This window comes from Rattus norvegicus, chromosome 2, assembly GCF_036323735.1.
Source record: "Rattus norvegicus strain BN/NHsdMcwi chromosome 2, GRCr8, whole genome shotgun sequence".
NCBI lineage: Eukaryota > Metazoa > Chordata > Mammalia > Rodentia > Muridae > Rattus > Rattus norvegicus.
Genome location: NC_086020.1, coordinates 236,173,009 through 236,189,722, shown reverse-complemented (window position 1 = coordinate 236,189,722; position 16,714 = coordinate 236,173,009). Strand labels below are relative to the sequence as shown.

Here is a 16,714-nt window from a genome sequence, read left to right as displayed (position 1 = left end):
GGTAATGTGGTACATGCAGACTGCACTGTCTGTTCTACCCTGAACCTGTCTCCCAGCTCTGTAAATGCCTGGTCCTGTCCCTGAGTGGGAGGTGTCTTGCTGTTGACAGAATCCACTTTCTTTACTTTGCAGTGAGGTGATGAGACTGTCCTTCCTCCCTCCCTTTTTAGGTGCGCTTTGTAAAGAATATAACCAGCTGGAACGAGATGAAACCAGGCTTCTATCACGGACACATTTCTTACTTGGATTTTGCAAAGTAAGTAGCATCCAAAATGATGTACTGAGGAGTGCTTTGTCGCCGGCCGGCCTGTGCACTCCATGAAGTGTTAGGAATACACAGAAGGCCACTTTTAGATGGGTGATTTAGTCCTTCCAGTGCGTTACTGCCCTCTAGCGTTCATAACTCCACACGTCTCGAGCTAATTACAACAGTTCACGTTCTGTTAGGGATTTTGTGGCAGTTCCTCACCTGGACTGGAGTACAGAGAGTGTGCAGTCAGTCAGACTGAGAGGACAAAGAAACTCTCCCTCGGGTTTCGGTACCCTAATAGCTTTCCCTTGAACCACTGTGTTTCAGCTTTGAAATTGACAAGGTATAAGGGGAGACTTTTGAAAAGCCAAGAATTTTCTTTCATGTTTGAATGTGATTGTGTAAGTCACAGTAATTTTGTCTTAATTCTCCTAAAGAAAAGTTCAAAGGACTACGGAGTACAAACGGCTCAAAAGCCCTTGCATCTTTAAGGAGTAATCAAAAAACTGGTTAGAAGGAGTAGGTCTAGGCATGTGATCCACCTGAGTGTTCTCCGTGGACACATGGCGCCATTACAATAAAACCCCACATCCAAGTGCTCTGCTAATTACGCTGTTAACCTCAGAGACAGCAGGGTACGGATTGTGACGTAGACATGCGCAGCTCAGGTCCACCTCAGCAGCTGTGTCAACTTTAAGTGAAGCTCTCTCTCAATTCCACTTTTGAGGTTGGCAAAGAACAGAAAGGCAGGCCACGGGGCCAGACAGTGGGAATCCTAGCTTCTCTGAAAATCATACAATTAAAGAATTCCCCAAATATTATCTTTCAGCAACATTGTAACTTTAAATGTACACTTCTCTATAAATAATTCATACTGTGATATTGAAGGGGTTTTATAGGCGGCTTTAAAATAAACTAAAAGTTCTCTCTGCAGAGGCCCGGACCAGTTTCATAAGCTTCACTCATGTGTATACGTTCCCTGAGGGCCGCACTACTCTTCCCTATGTGTTTGTTACCCTCTCACCTGAATGATTTGGGGCTTTTTTTCCCCCTCTCTCTACAGGGCCTGGTTTCTAATACTGGAGGTATTCATTGTTAAAATTATATATTGAGTACTGTTGCTTTGGGCAGAGTCTAGTATGTAGAACAGAGCTCTGGTGTTTACTGAAGTACTTGGACTTGAAATGGATAAAGCATTTAAAAAGAATAATCTTATTAAACACTGACCACAACACTGGCTTTGAATATTTCCATAGCAGCTCATGTTACTGGAAAGAATAGTATATTTTTAAACATTTTGATAGAATAACAATTTTAAATGAATAGCTAAACAGAATCAATTAGGGATATGGTTGGATGTGTTCTAGTGTATGAGTCAGGAAACATTGTAGATGTGCCCATTCTTTAGCTGAATAGCCACAGAGTCCGTGATTGAGGAAGAAGAGAAACCTCATTTGCCGCTTTTAAAGTGTTTTGTTCTTCACAGCATGTTACTGAACGGAGAACGGTGGGGTATACCTGTAATTTTAGTCACCAAGGAGGCTGGTACAGGAGAGTTACATGTTTGAAGTCAGCCCAGGCAACTTAGCGAGATCCCATCTCACATTAGGAAGATGGCTCCATGGGTAAAATCACTTGCCTCACAATTATGAGGACCCAGGCTTGAGTCCCTAGAACCCATGTAGAGACCAGGCATGTACCTCAGGCATCTATCTATGACCCCAGGGCTCGTGTGGGGGACAGAAGTGGCAGTGTCCCTGGAAGCTCACCAGCCTGCTGGCAGCAGCAGTGAAGCCCTGTCTCAAAGGAAGGAGCAACCGCTGCACACCACGACACACGGACCCCTGTGTTCACACCCATAGCTCATGCACAGGGCAGTGACCACTGCACACCACCACACATGGACCCCTGTGTTCACACCCATAGCACACGCACAAGGCAGTGACCACTGTACACCACAACACAGGTAAATGGTTTTTCGTGTAAAAACAACTACGTTTCTTAAGCTATGGCTCTGTAGTAGAATAGTCACCTGGTTATGATAGAAGCCCTGGGTTTACTCAGTCCCCGTTACTACCGCACACAAAAGCACTGTGTGGGTGTTAAGAACACTGGCTACCCTTCCAGAGGGTGTGAGTTCTGCCCCCAGCATCCACATTGTGACTCACAGACATGGTACACAGATATTTATCCAGGTAAAACACCTTACACATAAACAAGTAAGGTCTCACGAAAAGGACAAAGAAGGAAAACAAGCCCCAGTGTTCTTGGCAGGAATCCCTTCAGTTACTTGCCATAATAGAAAAAATGGTAAATTCATGAGGGGGAAGTGTTTAATTTTTCAATTTATTAGACAGATAAAAGATTGAAACATAGTTGAGTTTTCTGAAAACCCAGGGAAAGAATGTGGGAAGTAACAAGGTGAAGATCCTTTCTGATTGGACTGACTGCTAAGGAGTAACACTTATTTCAGTCGCAGTCGAGTCCTGCCTTTGTGTTTTTTCTATAGTATTAGGATAGAAGAAGAGAAATGTCTTTTCCCTAACGGTTTTGATTCTGGGTCTATCTTGCCCCCTTTGTTAACCCCTTGTGATCTTTTTGAAGCATTCTACCTAGTTCTGCTCTACCTGTAATGCTCAGTTGTTCTTTGCCTTCTTCCTAATGGTGAACAGTTTAGAGATGTTGAGCTTTGAGAAATTAATGCCATTGACTTTAACATTTTCCATTTTAAAATTAGATAGGTTGGACATCTTCAAGATTAATTGATTAATATCAAATTAAATGCATTGTAGTTCTTAAGGAATGAGTTCGTTGAACCCCCTTTCTTTCTAGGGTGAGGAGATTATACTTTACTGAAATTGAAAGTATTTATAGCCCTTCTATATAAATGTGAATTATCATTTATCGGTAGCACTTACCGAGTAGGAGTCATCCTGACATGATTGTCATCGATAGCACAGCATCGTCAGTGAGGTCAACAGATGCCAACAGGTCATTCAGTTTTTCAAACTAACTAGAGGCAGTCTGCCACTGGTATGAGCCATCTATGGCCAAGAGTTCCACATAAGTGTGTCATCATGTGATACGACATATGGCTGTTCTTAGCCAGACTTAAGCAGACTAAATGGCTGGCAAGATGGCTGAGGGGGTAAAGACTCCTGTCCCCAAGCCTGATGAGCTGAGTGTGAGCCCCATTACCCTTGTGACAGGAGAGAAGCTTTTCCTGCAAGCCATTTTCTGCCCTCACAAATGTGCAGGCGCACACAGCAGCAGCAACAGTCATTGTTTGAAAGATTGGTGCTTGAATCTAACTGCAGAAGTCTCAGAATGCAGCTTCTCCCAAAGGCCTTCCTCCAGCCTCGCCTCTCTGAGACCTCAGCCAGCATCAGGCTCCTGCACACAGCAGGCGCTTGCATGTGCCCTCAGTTTAAAGCTGTTCTTGGTTTTTCTACTCAGGCTATGCAAGTGGCTGTAAGGAAATAATGCCAATGTTCGCTCCTTTTGTGCAGTGCATGTCTGGCATGCATACATTTCTGAAGGGTGGTCTAGCAGCCTGCTGGTAGGTAGGTAGGTAGGTAGGTAGGTAGGCAGGCAGGCAGGCAGGCAGGCAGGCAGGTAGGTGGATTAGAAAATAGTCACCTGGACTCTTTCCAGGAGACCATTCTCGCCAGTCAGTAGTCTGCTGTCCTTGAACAGATCAATTTCTACCCTTCCTCCCTGGCCAGGATTAAAGGAATTTGCTTTTCTCCCCATATAAGCTATGTAGTCAGCAGACGTTAAACCAGTAAACCCTATTAGCTTTGTCTCTCACCCGGCTGCGCTGTGTGTCCCAGATGCCATTTTTACTGTGCCCGTTTTCTGTTCTAATCCCTTGCCTCCAGTCCTTTATGCCTATATAACCCTTCTGCAATTACAAGTAATAGTCCATTCCTGTTTCAGAATGAGTTCACAGAATACCTCACTAAAGTCTTGCTTCATACATAATAAATGCCACCCAGAGTGTTCACAGACTGTACATTGATTAGGGAGAGGTTTGTAATGGGCCGAGTCCTGTTTCCTAGCCCCTGGTCCATGTGTCCAAGACTAGGGAGACAAGGAAGAGTGCAAACATTCTGCGTGAGGTCTAACTCACTGCTGAATGGAAAATGGAGGAGCGCCATGCCGTGTTTTCCCTGCTTGCACTTCTTACCTGACTGTCTCTTTAAGCTCAAGTGTTCCTTGGTATTGCCAGTGCCTCCCTGCTGGGTGCCTGCTCACAAAACCTCCTGAGTGGATAGTTCCCACAGTCTATCCACACAGCTCACCCTGAGGCCTGGGTGCTGCTCGCACTTGTGGTAAAGTCCTGTGCTCTGCAGCTGCAGCCATTTTGTAGCCTTCACTACTCCTGAGGTCATAGTGCTTGCTACATGTCTACAACATTCCTCGTTGCTGGTTTCTGGACACTCAGAAGACACTGTGCAGCTGTGGTGAGCATTAACAAGTCAAGCTCAGAGTTGATTTCACCTGAGCCTCATAGCTCACAGGTACCGCAGGTGTCTGACGAAGGCTGCTAGCACTGTACACAGTGGTCATCGGGTCACAAGAGTGTGTCACAGCCAGCCGTCCTCAGTCTGAAACAGTAGCCACTCACCTCTGAACAGACTGATCGTGGCACTTCTCTACTGGAACCCTCCAGTGGCCTCACAGTTGACTCACAGAAATGAACGCTCAGAGCGGCCTACAGGCCCACACGCCTGCTTTCCCCAAAGCTCCCAACCTCCCATTGCTGCCTTTCACTCTCCCCATGCTGCAGCCACATTCTTCTTCCTCCAGACAACTGGCACTAGAAGCTTCAAGACCGTCATCCTTAGGGGTTCCCTCTCCCCAGAATGCTTTTCCCCACCACGTCTACATGTGTCCCTTTCGCATATATCATCAGTGATGGCTTGGTGAAAAAAGGCTCTGAACTGTGTTCTCCAAAACGTTAGCCCCAGAGAAGCAAGGTCTCTTCTTTCTTTCCCTTTTTTTAAAAATATTTTTTAATGTTTATTTATGTATGTATGTGAGTACACTGTAGCTGTCTTCAGACACACCAAAGGGGGCCTTGGATCCCATTACAGATGGCTGTGAGCCACCATGTGGTTGCTGGGAATTGAACTCAGGACTTAGGGAAGAGCAGTCAGTGCTCTTAACCGCTGAGCCATCCCTCCAGCCCTCTTCTTTCATTTCTTTCTGCCCTTCCCCCCACACACTGCTGCAGCTGTGCAGTCTAGAGTATTGCCTGGCATATGTTTGGAACACACATGCACACATGCACACGCACACACACGCACACACACACACACGCACACACACACACAAATGGGGCAAGGCTGTAGGAGGAAAAAGCCAACAAAGAGCAGCATTGTAGATAAGGGTGAGCAGAGTGGTTTCTGGGATGTGGTGGGAGCAGGCCTGACTGTAGACGTATAGCTTCTGCCTAGAGTAGAATTGAAGAAAACATTAAGTAAGGTGCAAGATAACGGAGGAGTTGGGATGGTGCCGTTGGTGTGTGTGTGTGTGTGTGTGTGTGTGTGTGTGTGTGTGTGTGTGGTACTAGGGATGCAGTCTAGGCTCTGGACATAATGGGCAAGCGACACCCCAAATCCCAGATGATTAGGTTGGATTTCAGCTATCAACAAGGTTTATTTCAGGTTTCTGAAGAGCAGGTAATTTAACAAATGGTGCTCTAGGAAAACAGTTGAGAATTGGTAGGTGAGTAGACAGGGGAGACCTGGACACAGGACAGTCTTCTGTCAGGCACTGCAGAGGTCAGGTCCCTTTTCTTTGGGGTTTGACAGTAGTTTGTTCTCTGCACTGCTATTGTGCATCAGGTCATCTCCCTCCCCATTTCGTAGGTAAAGACAGTGGCCTGGCAGTGAGTCCTAAGGTGTGTGTCTCACAGGCTGGTTGGTTCTAACTGGATTGTAAATGTAGTGTTGATGTTGCTATTTCAGCGGGTCAGCATTTGTTAAATTCCTGCGGGCTTGTGGGATAGCACTGGCAGGTAGATGATGCTTTCTTAAGAAAGCTGGGCAGGTGTCCTCATAATCTGGGTGCGTGCAGCTCCAGGATGGGACACATGCCAGTTTCTACAGATTACATGGAAGGAGGACCTCTGTGGGAGGCCTAGAGTCGGGCCCGGCAAACGTGGGGTTGGAGTTGTTCATGGTGTGCCCAGTGATGGGGTCAGACATGTCCTGAGTGCCGCACAGGGTCCCAGATGAAGTACCACTGATAGGCACCCTGGAATCTGGTCTCCAGCCTCACTGTGCCATCTTCTCAGCATAGGCTGTGTGGCTGCTTAAACTCCTCAGTAAGTAGAGGCATAAATGTGCCACTGAGGCGTAGTGTGGCTGGAGCGGGCCCGCCAGGCCCACACACCTCAGGGTCTCTACAAGGCCTAGTCCTTCAGGACAGACTGCCTCCTCACTCCTCGAGGACATAGGTATTCTCTGTCGTTTCTTGAACTGTTTTTTATTTGCTTTATTGCATCCTAAATATGAAATATTTCTCAGTCTTCACGTACTCAGTTTTATTACCTCCCTATACTTTATATACTTTACACTTCTGCACGTAACTTCAGGCCGTGCCTGGACTGATGAGAATGACCTCATCACTGGATTGTGTGTTTCAGATTCGGGGTGAAGAAGAAGCCGATTTACATCAATGTCGTCAGGGACCCGATTGAGAGGCTAGTTTCCTACTATTACTTTCTGAGGTTTGGAGATGATTACAGACCGGGACTAAGGAGGCGGAAACAAGGAGACAAGAAGGTAACGTGCTTGCTGCTGACCGCAAGTGCATGCTTTGTTCAATGTTGACAGTTTGGAAGGAGCTCAGGACTGCACAGAAGCAACAGTGAAGAGTCACATATAATTCTGAGACTGCTGTCTGTCTTCTTACGGTCTGCTGTATACGTCGTCCCCGGTGCTGTGTCAAAATGCCTGACAACAACAGCTTACGGAGTGGAGGGCTTGTTTCAGTTCAGTTTGAAACAGTCCGACAGGGCGGGGAGGCTGGACTGATGAGTGCTGGGCTCTACTAGCTCCTTCCCCTTCTGTTCAGTCCAGGGCATGTGCACATGTGCACAGGCACACACACGCACACGCACCGGCACACGCACAAGCACTCACACCGCGCACTCACATGCACATGCACACACACGCACACGCACCGGCACACACACAAGCACTCACACCGTGCACTCACATGCACATGCAACGCACACACATAAACATTCGTGCACACACACAAGTGCTACACGTGTTCAGTTATACCTCCCTGGAAATGACTTCACAAAGCCAAAACTTCGTGCACAAGGTGATTAAGTTGATAATCAATATCGTCCAGTAACTGCCAACAGTCTTCTAGGGGGCCATTATCAGGGAAGCTGTTTTCATGTATATTCTGGTTTAGTCTTATAAGCCGTCTACGTTTACTTGTAATCATGGGTTTATGAAAGCTGCTTTGCTACAGCTGTGAGGAACTGCACTGGGAAGCCTGTGCTCCAGCACAAGCCTGCAGCTCACCAGTGCCTACGAGCCGCTGCTGACAGTGCCGTGTAGAGTGCTTAGCGTCAGATCTGTTGCTCACAGGCATGCTCAGTGTCCTGTGTTGGAGGCCGTCTCAAGGAGTATGGCCTCTACTTTGCAGCATCCTCTACATCTTAGATAAGGGCTCAGTGTGTCTCCAAGCTTGGCCAAAGCTACCAGAGACCAGCGCAGCTCAGAGTGAGGACCACACACTGATGACACCTTTGACTGTCTCCTTCCAAGTGACATAATTGACTCCTTTTGAGAAAACATCACCAACGTCCAAGCTGGGCACTGCTAATTCTCACCATGTATGACTTCAACTCAGCATTGCCCTCATAGGCTACTGTAACTTCATGCTTCCAGCTGCTCCCAAATTCCTGAAATAATGACGGAGACTTATCATTTGTAAGTGTTCGCCTAGGCCATAAGCTTTGGAGTGTTCCCCAACTAGCTCGGAACTTAACCTGTGTATTCTATTCTAGAATGGGTCCTGCCACGGCTCGTTACCTCTCCCCAGGTTCATATGACCATGTCTGTTGTGCGAATTTCTTCCCACAGCTGACTCTATCCCAGAATCCTCTCTGCCTGCCAGAATTCCCACCTCCCATTTCCTGCCTAAGCTAATAGCTTTCTAATTGACGGCGATGCTTTCATACAGTACACAAGAGAGTCTTTCCGCCTCCCCCTTTAGTCCAATAGAAGACTCTTCCTCTTGTGGTCATAAACTATATACATAATAACAATTATGAAAACTAACGGGCAAGGTTACATTCCTGGTATCCCATCCATATACATTTGGTAATGTTGGACAGAGTATCCTGCTGCCTCTCCTCTATCCTTCTGAACAGAGTTCTGTACTTTCCATTTCTATCATTGCGTTGTCAGCCTAAAACATCTCCTAGATCTACAAACGTTTGCTTAAGTCCTAAACCACTTAAACTTAGTGGTAAAACTATAACCAACTAGTCTTCAACTCCACCAGAGAACTGAGCAGGAATAAATGTTACCTGAGTACGCAGGGAATACAAGCAGTTTCCAGAGCTATAGAAATGACAAAGGAAGCCAGCTGCCTGGCATCCCCCAAATGTCTGTGTCGTTGGAGCACCGTCTTCAGCCTTGTGGCCCAGAATGTCTGACAAGTTTTGTGCAGCAGGAAATATGAAGGACTGGTTGCCCTGTCTTAGTAGCAGAGCTCAGCAGTCAGCTTCCCTGCCTCACGTGGGTCCAGTTTGGACAGCATAGTAGCCAGCTGCTGTGTAGTGTTATTGCCCGCTGTGTACGTAGTTCCCGTGTGTTATTCAGATGCTGATTTCTCTGCCCCCACGTTGGATTGCAATTGGACCTGGCATTGTAACAATCTCCTCTCTCAGTGTTGTGTTAACAGTGTTATCCATTTATTCTCTGACTTATCAATAAAAGCTAATCAGCTAATTACTGAGCAGGGGAGAGAATAGGGCTGGACTTCTGATTCCAGCCAGGGGATGGGGAAAGAGAAAAAAGAAGAGAGGATTCACACATGGAGAGGGTCTGGAAGACACCATGATAACATATTTGGAGCAGAGAGAGCTAGATCAGTACTAAAATGCAAGTATTTCAGGGATTTTGGCTGGGGGGTGGGGTAGCCAGATTAATTTAGAGGATTAAAATAGATTAATAACACTGCTCAGTTATTGTGCTTGGAAGATTTATTAAATAAATCTAGTAGTTCCTGTCTTATTTATTTGGGAGCTAGTGGGATAAAGGGAAATTATTACTCATAAAATTGCTCTAACAGTCAGCAGTTGGAGCAAAGACCAGTGGCTTTTGCTTGCCCAGTGAGGCAAACTCCATAAGGAGGTTCTCGAGGCTCACCATGGAGGTTCTCGAGGCTCACCATGGAGGCTCTCGAGGCTCACCCTCACCGTTTCATGTAGTGTGGGGATGCTGCCAGGAGCAGACCTGTCTCATTGTCAAAAAAGACCTTTTATTAATAAAACATCTTTTTTTTTGGTTCTTTTTTTCGGAGCTGGGGACCGAACCCAGGGCCTTGCGCTTCCTAGGCAAGCACTCTGCCACTGAGCCAAATCCCCAACCCCTTAATAAAACATCTTTAAACATCATATCCTATAGACCTCTGGGGTTTTTTAAAGACCATCTGTCTGTCTAGTATATATCTGAATAGGCAAACATTACTTGTTTCTAGCTATTTACTATCTGTTCAACCTTGGAAATATATTTCTGTAATAAAAACTAGACTAGTATCTAACATCATAAGTTTGATTAATTAATTATTACCTTGAATTTCTTAATACACTAAACAGTTTGTAATAGCAACCTTCAAAAGGGCTAGAACCTTAACATTGCATTTTTAAGAAATACATAGATATAATACCTTAAAAAGAGTTGATGCATAGTATGTTGTAACCAAATATAACCTTAATTTTGTATCGATATACAACAATCTATATGCCAATGTAAGACTTTTGGCTTGTAGAAGCTCTAGTTTATGAGTAGATTCAACAGTCAACCCTTTATTCCTATTATTCCAATATTTCCCCCCTTCTCCCCCTTTCCCTTTAGCATAAGGAAAAAGGATAAAGAAAAGAGAAAGAGAAATCCCTGAGTCTAACCTCTATGTTTTATTTCCTCCCTGATCAAGACCTTTAACAACTTGTAACTGACCCTCCTTGCGTTGAGCAACCGGAAACCACCCATCCTGCCTTTTAGGATGGGGGCATCATCTAACAATTGCTCCCTGCTGATTTGGGCATCACTTTCCTTGTGCCCCCTTCCCCCAAAGGGAATATTGGTCAGTCTTACAGCTAGCTATAGCGTATACTGTCCAGTCTCTGCATGATGAGAAAAATCAGGGTTTAACTGAAGTCCTAACGGGAACAGTTTGTGATGGCGGACTATCTAGCTAGCCATTTTGAAATTGTGCTGGATGCAGAAGTTTAAGGAAACAGCAAAGATGCTGGAATAAATATGTCTCAGTGTCTCAGCACCTCCGAGGGTAAGTATTACCAGAGCTGCACTGACTGTAAACATGTACTCTCACGGGGAATGTATACATTTCTGCAATAATATATGTGTGGATGTGCAGTGGGCACGACTCAGTTAAATATGGTTCTCTGCTCTCTGTTGAAGTGGATGAGGCATCCGTTTCCTTTATAAGTTAGCTTGGAGTGTATAACCAAGCTGTAATGTAGATCTCTATCTATGCCGTTTGAAAGGATGGTGTGCTATGTCTGGACAGTTCTGAGGCCAGCAAGATATACTGACTATGTATTCATAACTGAGGTCTGCCTGGCGACACTGTCGTGTCTCAGACAGTCTCAGAGCTGTTGCCATGTAGAGGGGTTTGATGAGCATTTTCTTTAAAGTCCTGTTAGATTTCTTCATAATTGCTTGACCTGAAAGATTAGATATATCCATAACATTTTCTATGTCTGTCTCTGTGATAAAACATTGATCAAAAGCAACTTGGGGAAGAAAGTTCATTAATGTATTGCAGTACATTATCCAAGGAAGCCACGGCAGGATCTAGGTAGGGAGGGAACCTGGAGGCAGGATCTGAAGCCGAGGCCATAGATAAGTACTGTTTAGTGGCTTGTTCCTCATGACTTACTCAGCCTGCATTGTTCTCTCTCTCTCTCTCTCTCTCTCTCTCTCTCTCTCTCTCTCTCTCTAACATTTATTTAATGTATGTGAGCACCCACTGGCTGTCTTCAGACACACCAGAAGAGGGCATTGAATCCCATTACAGATGGTTGTGAGCCACCATGTGGTTGCTGGGAATTGAACTCAGGTCCTCTGGAAGAGCAGTCAGTGCTCTTAACCTCTGAGCCATCTCTCCAGCCCCTAAGCCTGCATTCTTTTTTTTTTTAATTGCATTTTTATTTACATTTTAAATGTTATCCCATTTCCTGGTTTCCTCTCCAGAAACCCACTATCCCTCCCCGCCCCCATATCCTGCTTCACTGAGGATGCTTCACTGAGGATGCTTCCTCACCTGCCCACACTCCCTCTCACCTCCCCACCCTGACATTCCCCTACACTGGGGCATCGAGCCTTGACAGGACCAATGGCCCCTCCTCCCATTGATGCTGGCATAATCACACCATATACATAGGTGGATGGAGCCATAGGTCCATCCCTGTGTTCTGTTGGGATGGTGGTTTAGTCCCTGGGAGCTCTGGGGGATGGGGGAGCTGTCTGGTTCTAAGCCTGCATTCTTATAGAAGGGGTAGCACTGCCCACACTGCACCCTCCCACTTCAATCATCAATCAAGAAAATGTACCACAGGCTTGCCCACAGGCCATCCAAGGGCATTTTCTCATTTGAGGTTCCCTTGACCTAAAAAGGACTCTAGCTTTTGTCAAGTAGACATAAAACTAGCTAACACAGAGGGCAAAAGCCAACCATTTTTCCACATTTGATGGGTAAATCACACCAAATGCTATAAGGCAAACAAGTCAAGTAAGATGCTCACATAGAAGCCTTGGGGGTGAGGGTGCACCTAGCCGTTTGTTTGTTTCAAGACAGAGTCTCACTCTGTAGCCTCGTCTGTCCTGGAACTCACTGTGTATATTTGACTAGCCTTGAACTCACAACGATCCACCTGCCTCCACCTGTTTGCTCCTCTGCCTCTGCCTCTGCCTCCTTAGGGATTAAAATCATGCACCACTACAGCTGACTAACTTTTTAGTTATTACCGTTTTGCTTGTTTTTTATTTTGTTTTGGTTTGAGTTTGTGTTTCAGCTGGGCCTCCATAGCTGGGACTAGCATCAAACTCAGCTGTTACAGCCTTAAGGATGGTCTTGAACTTCTGGCCTCCAGCCTCCCAAGTGCTCATGTGCATGGATTTAGCACTCCTGTTAAGATCTAGACTCTTGAGGAAGCTCTGTGGCACGCCATCCCTCAAGTGCCCCGTGTCCTCGTAGGCTGCTGTCTGCTGTTCCTCAGGAGACATTCATGTTATGTTGAATTCAGGCCACTATCACATTGGGAAAAGGCAGGGGAAGGAAGCAGGTGACCCAGAAGTTGTCCGTGTTTCTTCTGCCATCAGTCCACCAGCAAGCCTGTGACTGTATAACCACATGGAGTCCCGTGTAAGGGAGGCTAACAGCCCGGCCTGCAGAAGGTTTGGTTTGGAGGTAACTTTGGTCTGCCCCAGTCAGGTAGCAGATTTAAAACGCTGCCTAAAAACAGACTTGAAGATGTTCTAAATTTTCTTTGCCTGAAGGACTAAAATACTTGAAGAACACAGGAACTAGGAGTTGGCTAATTAAAGAGTTGAGTTAAAATAGCCATCCAGTATGATTATTCAGTTTAATTAAAATAGTATGCATGAACTCTCCGGAGTCGTCTGCATACAGTCTGCACTGTCTACATACTAATTCTGTGGAAACTTTAGTATTGCAGTCTCCTACCACGCCACTCTCTTACAGTTAGGCCAGCCTTTCTAATGCTGAGTGTCACACTCACAGTCGTGCGCACACATGGAATAGGTGTGGGATGGCGAGGTTATTTAGTAAGTTCCTCGTCCTCTGCCTTGTACCCTAGTTTGGTAAAGGCACGGAGAAGCGGAGTCCTTGAACTGAGCTACAGGGAACGCCATGTGCTAGGGCCAGCTAGGGATCAGGAACTTCCTGACCTGTCACGCTTGGCTCCTTGAGCCACACTGTGAAAATTGGGGGCAATAGCGAACAGTGGAGACGTAACATGTGCTTCCTTGATTGATTTTTTAGAGCTCACTTGGCATGTGGTAAAGCCACTTTTGGGGGTTGGCTCCCGGCAGGAAATCTAAACCAGACTGTCTTAGTTTCTTGTCCTGTCGCTGTGACAAAATACCCCGACAGAAGCAACTTCAGGGGGAAAGGGCTTACATGACCTTAGTTCCAGGTCAGAGCCACTGTCTCCTGGGGATCAGGGTAGCAGGACTGAAGCAGCTACTCACGCGATGGTGATGGCGTCTCTAGTCAGCTGCAGAGGACAGTTAATTAACTAATGCATCCATAACTGTGTTCGGTTCACTTTGTAGTTTCAGTAAGTCCACACCTCCCATGCCCCTGCCCCGTCCTTGCAGTGCAGTCTGCAGGTCTCCTTACCTCAGCTGTACACCTGAGCTAATCCTCAGAAGCATGCCCACAGGCCGGCCTAGTTTAAACACGTTTTACCCAACACTTGGGAGGCAGAAGCAGGCAGGTCTCTGAATTCAAGGACAGTCTGGTCTAAGTAGTCAGATCCTGTATTTAAAACACAAAAACAACTCACCCTCACACAGACCGTGTAGGGAAATGCCTAAGGAATGCAGTAGCCAGGGCACCATTTTCCCCTTACGCACACTACACATACATAGTGGGAGCTCAGGGAACCCCTGGAGGTGGTCTCATCGCCAATGAAAACAGTGGCCTTGTCTCCTGTTCACCAGCGCTCTCCTCCAGCACTGTCGTCCAATGGAGGTCTTCACAGCAGCACCTCCGGGTGCTGGGCAGTTCTGATCACAGTTGTGTGGTACAGCACAGTGTGCTCTGACCACAGCTGAGGAACAAGGCACGTGAGGTTACAAGTGCAGGAAGCTCCTTATGGATATAGAGGTGACACATGCATGTGAGTGTGTGCCCTTCCTCAGGGCTGGCTGTTAGGAAGGCAGCATTTACAACTCAAAAGAGGGAAGTGCCTGTCAGCCAGAGGAGTGGCTGGAAGGCTGGCCGCGTGTAACCTTGGTTGGAAGAATCAACCTTCCAAGGAAGAACATTCTAGCAAACTTGCAGAGATGTGGGGCACCATGATACTTTGAAGAACCTGTAGGACAGACTAATGTCTAAGGGCAGATGCTCCATGTCAAAAATAAGCAAGACTTGGGTGTTGAAAGCACCTGAGGCAGCGCTCGCTCCTGAGGACATCAGAAAGGACGCCTGCAGCAGGATGTGTGGGTGGTTGGGAACCACGTGTGCGTGCTGGGGCCTTAACTTGGGTCCTCTGCTGAAACGAGTGCCATCTCCCAACCCCCGCTTCCTCACCTCCTCCCCCACACCTGCATTCACATTCATGTCTTCCTAACTCCCCATGCTACAACTCTGAGGGCTGCGGAGATGAGCCCCTGGGAAAGGCACTTGCGGTGCAAGTGTGGAGACCTGGGTTCAGCTCCCTCCCAAGTGTGAGGCTGGGTGTGGTAGTGAACATCTGTACTCTCGGTGCGTATTGTGAGATGGGAACTGTGAAGACAAGGGAACTCCGTGATCCTGTGGGCCTGGTAGCCTGACCTCCCGAGCAGGGAATAAAAGACCCTGTGTCAAACCAGACCTAAGGCAAGACTGACCGTCTACACACCATGGCATGTGCGTGCCTCCCCTTACAAGCACACGTACATTCAGAGATTGAACCCCTGCTCTGACTCGCCCATGCTCTCCTCTTTGCTGCAGACCTTCGATGAATGCGTGGCTGAGGGCGGCTCAGACTGTGCTCCAGAGAAGCTCTGGCTTCAGATCCCGTTCTTCTGTGGCCACAGCTCAGAATGCTGGTAGGAAACTAAACTAAGGTGGCGTCTTCTTCATCTCCACAACCCACATCTCATGAGCAGGGCCAGGGTAGCCAGGACTAGAGAGTTATGAGAGTCTACACGCACGTAACATGTAAATATCTCCATGTGTTCCTTTAAATGTTGGTAAATTCACTGTGTACTCTCACGGTGTGTTTTATCAACTCACCTGGTATTTTTGCCTTAGGGTGCTGTTCTGCTGAATCCCATCTTAGAGGTTAGAGGTCGTTTCAGAAACCTTATTTTGTCCTGCATTTTCTGCTTCAAGTAGATCAAATAAAGCCAAGAAGTATTTATAGGAATTTGTCGTTCAACTCATCTTGAGTTTAGAAGTGTCCAACAATACTCTTCTAAGGTATGGCTGTGATTTAGTCTGCTAGTAAACATGCAGTACAGAAGAGATTTTACTTTAAAAAAAAAATCTTATGTTCCCAGAATGCTCTGTGTTCAAGTTCTTTAAATAATTGTACATATTTATTTATTCATCAGCCATTTATTTTGAGCTCTAAGGATGAGATCTGGAGCTTTGCATGTGCTAGGCAAGTAATGTACCACCATGCTATGCCCCCACTCTTTGTTTTGGGGGGGGGGGTTGGTTGGTTGTTTTGGTTGTTGGTTTTTTTGTTTGTTTGTTTGTTTGTTTTTGTTTTTTTTAATCAGTTGATCTGAACTTGAGACTCTCTTGCCTCAGACTGTCCAGTGCTGGGCACAGACATGCACTGCTGTACCTGGTTTATCCAGTCATTTTGATAGAAATGCAGAAACAAAATCCACCCAGAATTAGTATATTTCTTAAACTATAATGGGAAATTCAAGAGATTTCTAAATTATTTGAGCCATGTAGATTGACAGAACGTTCCAGGCCCCACTTGTAGACTGCTCCAAAGCATTGTCATAGAAAAAGGACCGGAAACATTGGAAGAGTCTTTTCGGGTTTTCACCACTTTCTCTGAAAAGGAAACGAATCTCTGGTCCAAATACGGCACAGCACTTGTTCTTGTAAATAAAGTTTTACCGAGCACAGCCACTAGTGCTGGTGTGTTTACCATCTGCCGAGATAGCACAGGTAAACAGTTGTGGCTTAAACCAGTTAGACTACAAAGCCTAAAACGTTTATTCTCTGCCTTTGGTACAAAAAGTTTGCCAGGCCCTGGTTTTGAATAATAAAGTGTTGCTTGTTGAGTTTTAAAAAGAGAGAATACTTAATATATTTCCTACCCAACTCGGGGAGACCTTAGAAATAATCCCTTCTTCCTCGCCTCCCTTTAAGGTTTTTCTGAGATAGAATCTCTTGTAGTCCAGGCTTCCCTGGAACTCGTAACCCTCCTGCCTCTACTTCCAAGTGCCTGGACAACAGGGCTGTACTGCCACACCGGGTGTTCTG

The 16,714-nt window shown here is 46.2% G+C and overlaps 1 protein-coding gene across 2 annotated transcripts in view; it reads left to right on the top strand.

Moving 5' to 3' along the window:
* The window catches only part of Hs2st1 (heparan sulfate 2-O-sulfotransferase 1), a 133,796-nt gene that overhangs the window by 112,464 nt on the left and 4,618 nt on the right, over positions 1–16,714 (top strand). For both annotated transcript variants that reach the window (XM_008761495.4, NM_001100518.1), the window contains exons 3-5: positions 171–256; positions 6,906–7,044; positions 15,215–15,312. In XM_008761495.4, coding sequence (XP_008759717.1) covers positions 171–256; positions 6,906–7,044; positions 15,215–15,312 — 323 coding nt within the window. The remainder of the gene's footprint in view (positions 1–170; positions 257–6,905; positions 7,045–15,214; positions 15,313–16,714) is intronic.